General features: G+C 39.8%; 1 protein-coding gene across 1 annotated transcript in view; it reads right to left on the bottom strand.

The window, feature by feature from the left end:
• The window catches only part of LOC138156015 (mucin-2-like), a 2,286-nt gene extending 884 nt beyond the window's left edge, over positions 1–1,402 (bottom strand). Inside the window, exon 1 of the mRNA XM_069081296.1 lies at positions 22–1,402. Within this exon, the coding sequence (XP_068937397.1) occupies positions 22–1,402 (1,381 nt within the window). The remainder of the gene's footprint in view (positions 1–21) is intronic.
• Positions 1,403–5,883: the final 4,481 nt, after the last annotated feature.

The following is a 5,883-nucleotide window of genomic DNA, read 5'->3' on the forward strand; positions in this document are numbered from 1 at the left end:
GAACCCCAGGGAGCAGCTCACAGATAGATGTAGCTGTGGATGTAAGATTCAATTTGGGGCCAAGTGTAGAGGTTGAGGTAGAGTTACAGATACAGTTAGAGGGATAATCCTTAAGTAAGGCACAGGTGGATGTAGCTTTGGACATGGGAGGAGATTTGGGGTTCAGTGAAGATGTCGAGGTGGAGTTACAGACACAGGTACAGGGATAATCAGGCAAGGGAGAGATAGATGTAGATCTGGATGTAGGAGGAGATTTGGGACTAAGAGATGTCGAGTTAGAGTTACAGGTACAGGTACAGGGATAATCAAGGAGTAGGGCACAGATGGATGTAGCTTTGGACAGAGGAGGAGACTTGGGGTTCAGTGACGACGTCGAGGTAGAGTTACAGATACAAGTGGAGGCATAATCCTTGAGTAAGGCACAGGTGGATGTGGCTTTGGATGTAGGTGTATGCGTAGAGGTTGAGGTGGAGTTACAGATACAACTAGAAGAATACCCAGGGAATAAGGCACAAGAGGTAGCTCTGGACATAGCTGGATTCAGCTTGGGGCTAAGTGTCGAAGTCGAGGTTGAGCTACTGATAGAGTTACAGGGATTCCCAGGAGATAATGTACTGGTAGATGTAGCTCTACACGTAAGTGGATTAGATTTGGACAAGAGTGAAGACGTCGAGGTAGCAGCACAGGTCCCATTAGAGGGAGTCCCAGGGAAAAGTGGACAGTTGGGTTTATGGGTAAACGTCAAGGGTGTGGAGATAGGATCAGATTGGGGAGAGAGTGTAGATGTGGTGGTAGAGCCACACATCAAATTAGAGGAATCCTTATTGGGAAATGCAGAGTTAGATGGAGTTGGAGACAAAGGTGGAGTAGATTTGGGGCTATATGGTGTTTCAGCTATGAGTGGGGTTGTAAATGTAGGGGATGTACAGAGAAGAGTAGATTTCTGGGTAGATGCAGATGACATGGTAGAAGTAAAACTACAATTAGAGGTATACCTACGGGTAGGTACACAAGTAAAGGTTGATGTGGCTGCAGGTATAGTTACAGTGGCTGCACAGACAGGGGGATATTCTGAGATAGGTGCCAAGTTGCAGTTATAACGATTTTTAGAGATCAAGTTGCAGCGATATGGATGCTTAGAGGTCTGTACAGGTGTTTGTGTAGTTGGGAATACAGGTGCAGATTTAGAGGTAGATGGAGGGAGTCTACTAACAGGTTTATATTTGGGGATAGTTACAGAAGAAGAGGCAGGAGAAAGTTCTTGGGGATACATAAGGGGAGGTATAGATGTGTGTGAAGGCATAGGAGGCATAGAAGGAGAAATGAAGATAGTTCTAGGTTCAAGTGAAGAGATAGAGTTAGTGGGAGAAGTCAAAGGAGTAGGCGTTTTGTTTGGATCCATGCTGATCCCAGGGCCCACACTAAGAGTTGCTTTCTTGAATTAATCTTCAATATTACCAGATTCTTATGTCATTTAGGTCTCCTCAGAAATGGAGTTTTGTAAATGTTCATTCCAGGTAATCAAGATGTCACTCTATTGGTTCAAATTTCCATTACAATTTGGTTGAGTTGTATTACAAAAAGAAATTGGGTGGCAGATAGAGGGTCAAGCCTGCTACTCCTTTGAAGAAAGAGAAGAAAAAGGCTTAGAACATGAAGTGATGTCACAATCACACCCCTCCATGACACAATTGAATATGTCTACTGTTGTGTTCCCTTATCCAGAGAGAGTAGCACTCAACATGTAGCATTTCTTCCATACTTGTCCACTGTGCGAATTAATAGAGTAAATAAGATCCTTAGGAGAATATCTCATTTAAAAAGCTAACAATTTTTCTAGCCCATAAGAAGCAGTGGTATGCATACAAACAGCCAATGTGCTAAGCAGTGATAGATCCCCTCCAAAAGGGCCTGCCTTCCCTCTAAGACGATCTTCTATTATACAGTACATAATTTGTACATCCATAGCTCTATGAAAACTGTCTTTCCAATTAGAATATGAGGTCTTTGAGGGCAGAAGCCATTTTTTGTCTTTCTTTGTCTTTTCAGTGTTTAGCTCAGTGCCTGGCATATAAAAAGTGCTTAATAGTTGACAAACTGATTGCTAATAACAGAATCTTTTTAGATGCTTCTTAAATCAGGTCATTGAATGACCTCTACTGGAGATAACAAGGAGATGCCTTGTTGCAGGTCCACATTTCTATGTAACAACAGACAGGCCATAAAAAAGTAAAATTCCCTGCAGAGATTCTTTCTTTTCTATTAATAGGAATATGGCTTGTAAACTCAGTATGGATTTTTTTTTTCATAATGGAGAATAATAGGAATATGCTGAAGACAAATCACCAAATAAAGAGAAGAAATCAAAAGAAGATGATTCCAGATGACTTCCAAAAATCCCTCAAAAAATAAGGGAAAAGGGGCGGCCAGGTAGCACAGTGAGTAAGAGCACCGGTCCCAGAGTCGGGATGACCTGGAATCGAATCCGGGCTCAGACACTTAGCACCCACCCAGAAACACCTGGCCATGTAACCTTGAGCAAGTTACTTAACCCAATTGCTTAGGGGCAGCCAGGTGGCTCAGTGATTAAGAGCACCGGCCCCAGAGTTGGGATGTCCTGGGATTGAATTCGGGCTCAGATACTCACCACCACACCCAGAAATAACTGGCCATGTAAACTTGAGCAAGTTACTTAACCCCAATTGCTTAAAAAAAGATAAGGAAAAGAGGGATGGCTAGGTGGCACAATGAATAGAGCATGAACCCTGGATTCAGGAGGACCTGAGTTCAAATCTGGCTTCAGACATTTAGCACCATGTGACCTTTGGCAAATCACTTAACCCCAATTGTCCTGCCTTCCCCCCTCCAAAAAGCAAAAATAAATAAGTGAATGAATGAATAAATAAATAAATAAATGGGTGAATGAGAAAAAAGCATGTGTATGAAATCACTTTACCCTAACTACTCACTGCAGTCAAAGTCAAAATATCCATACATTTATATTATAATCTGGCACCCTTTGTGACAAAGTATTGTGGCATAATAATTTGAACCCAGGATTTGGGGATAAAGGGACAAAGTCTGAGACCTGCTTCTACTTCTTACTTAGAAAAAAAATCACTTTATCTTTTAATGTCTTCATTTGTAAAAGAGAAACAATAATATACTTATACTGCATATCTCAAAGGGCTGTTGTGAGAATCAAATTAGACAAAATATACATTTTTAAAGCAAAAAGTGCTACATAAATGTAAGTTGCCATTATTAGTCACCAGGAACAAGAAAGTGAGCTGAGTGAGAATTCAGATGTCACTCTGAGGCGGAAATTTGAAATATCCCATATCTTGCGTCAGTTTTACTTGGTGTGTAACTTATGTCTATACTATAGAATAGCACAAGTGTAAGACTGGGGACCTATAAAAAAACATTCAAGAGAAACACATCTACCACTTCTACTCATAGTCAATTGCTTCCAGGGATCAGTGAAATCTGGGACAAGGGAAAATGCGTAGGGATCATAGGCTATCTCAACTGTGCTAGTTACAGCTCCTATGAACCCTTGAGCTTCTCTCTCCTTCAGAACTTTCCCTATCCAGCCTTATTAAGCTTCCTCTTCATGTTGGTTAGTATAAAGAAAATATCAGTTCCATTTTTCTAGATGTCTATGCTAATATTGCAGGTAGAAATTTCCACAGCTACCTCCAGTGATCTTGCACAATGTATGTCCCTCCCACTCTTGGAGACATTCATTGGTTCTAACAATTCATTTGTTTGACTGATTTACTGACTTGCACTCAAAAAATGCATATGCCAATGTGCACACATGGACACAGGTGTGGACAAATAAATATGCACAAATGGAAACTTGTGTATGTGCACATTCATTCATACATGTGTGTTTATTGTGTTACATGAATATATATGCACCTGGGAGACACCAAACAAAGTGATTCCCCATTTCTAGTAATATTGTCTCTTTAATAAGTGAAAAGTTATGGAGCACAGTGAATGAAGTTAAAGAATAGCATGTAAAGACCAATGGACACAAGCTTGAATTTGTTTAAGACCCAAGGACTTCTTCCACTCACCTATTGACACTACCCCAAGCAATATTGGCTTTCTACCTTCTACCTCACAAGACACTTGCTTTGCACCCCTTCATTATCCTAAATTATAAAATAATGTTATTAATGTTGTGTCTCTTCTTTCTTCTAGATATAAACTCCACAAGAAGGAAAAAAGGGAAACCTGAAGCACATTGCATAGAGAAGTAGATTTGAAGTTACAGGTTCTGGGTTCAAATCCTGGCTATGTCCTTTTGGACAAGTCATTCAACCTCAATCATCTTCCAGGTCTTCATTTGTAAGATTAAAGAGTTGGGCTAGATGGCCTTCAAAGTTCTTTCCATATGATACTGAGGTCATAACTGATCTATTCTAAATTTTTTTATCAGCCCCAGCATGTATTTCATACTCTACATGTAGCTGGGAATCAAATCAGTATGAATTAATTTCGTGACATCTCTATTTTGGGCTTTTTGGGGTTTGTTTGTTTTTTTTGGTTCATCTTAGCTTATTTGGTCCTTCACTTCTCACACATTTCCAACATTCTTCACCTCTTCCAAGCTTTGGCATCAGTATAAACTAATTGGTGTCAGCCTTATCATTCCAAAACTAAATCCTACATCACTGGATCATAGATGAAAGACAGAAAATCGAAAAGGACCTTGGAGGCCATCTCAGCTGGTCTCCCCATTTTACAGATGAAAAAGTTGCAGCCCAGAAAGGAGATGGAATTGGAGGACACAGGTAACAAGTAGCCAAATCCGAATTCAAACCCAAGTCCTCTGACTCTAAACCCAATGTTCTTTCTGCCCTGACCTACCCTGTGTTTGTTGTTGTTATTTTTGTTTTGTTCTTCCATGACATCTCATCTCCTTGCATAGTGGCTTCTATATACTGGCATACTAGCCACAGTAACCATCCTCTGGGCCTCACATGAAAGGGATAGAATTAATTATAAATTCAATACTTGAAACTTTTCCAGCATATGAGGAATTTCCAGTTTGTGTCTAGATAAGTTAAATACCTAATGTTTAACAGTTTGTCTCTAGGTGGGATAAAGAACACTTAGGCTGGGGCAGCCAGGTAGCACAGCGAGTAAGAGCACCGGCCCCAGAGTCGGGATGACATGGGATCGAATCCGGGCTCAGACACTTAGCACCCACCCAGAAACACCTGGCCTTGTAACCTTGAGCAAGTTACTTAACCCTGATTGCTTAAACACACACACACACACACACACACACACACACACACACACACTTAGGTTTCAATAACAGGAATTTGAGAGGTTTAAAACAAATGTGCAAAATGTGTTATGCCAGGTTGCCTGGAGCATAATAAACTATATTTGGTGTGTTTGTTTTGTTTCTTTGGTAGAGCTTAATGGATAAATCTTCTAATACTTTCCTTTTGCTGGACCCCAGTGAAATGAAAGTCAGAATCATATTGTACTTGAGCGTACCAGCACACCAAGTTAACTTGCTGATTTTTTTTGCAATTCTACTGAATCTGCTGATTTTAAGCTTCTATTTGAAAACAAGAATTGTCTTAGCTCTTTTTCCATTATAAAAGAATTCTTAAACTTTAGAAGTGAGGTTTGATTATAAAAGAAAGTACTGGTTAGTAAAATACAATTCTGAGGTATTGTGATTCCAGAATAAACTATTTGCTTATAGATTCCAAGAAACTCATCAGTAAATACTGTATATAGTAAATACTGTACTTAACAGAGAATTGGTGACTTGAATGTATGTGATTATTTTTTTAAACTTATCTAAGTACCAAATACCCCTACAAAACAGATAGGCCCTACCCTGTA

Source organism: Petaurus breviceps, unplaced genomic scaffold (genome assembly GCF_028583685.1).
Source record: "Petaurus breviceps papuanus isolate PSGF00001 unplaced genomic scaffold, PetGlider_PUasm1.0 98, whole genome shotgun sequence".
In the NCBI taxonomy this organism is placed as follows: Eukaryota; Metazoa; Chordata; class Mammalia; order Diprotodontia; family Petauridae; genus Petaurus; species Petaurus breviceps.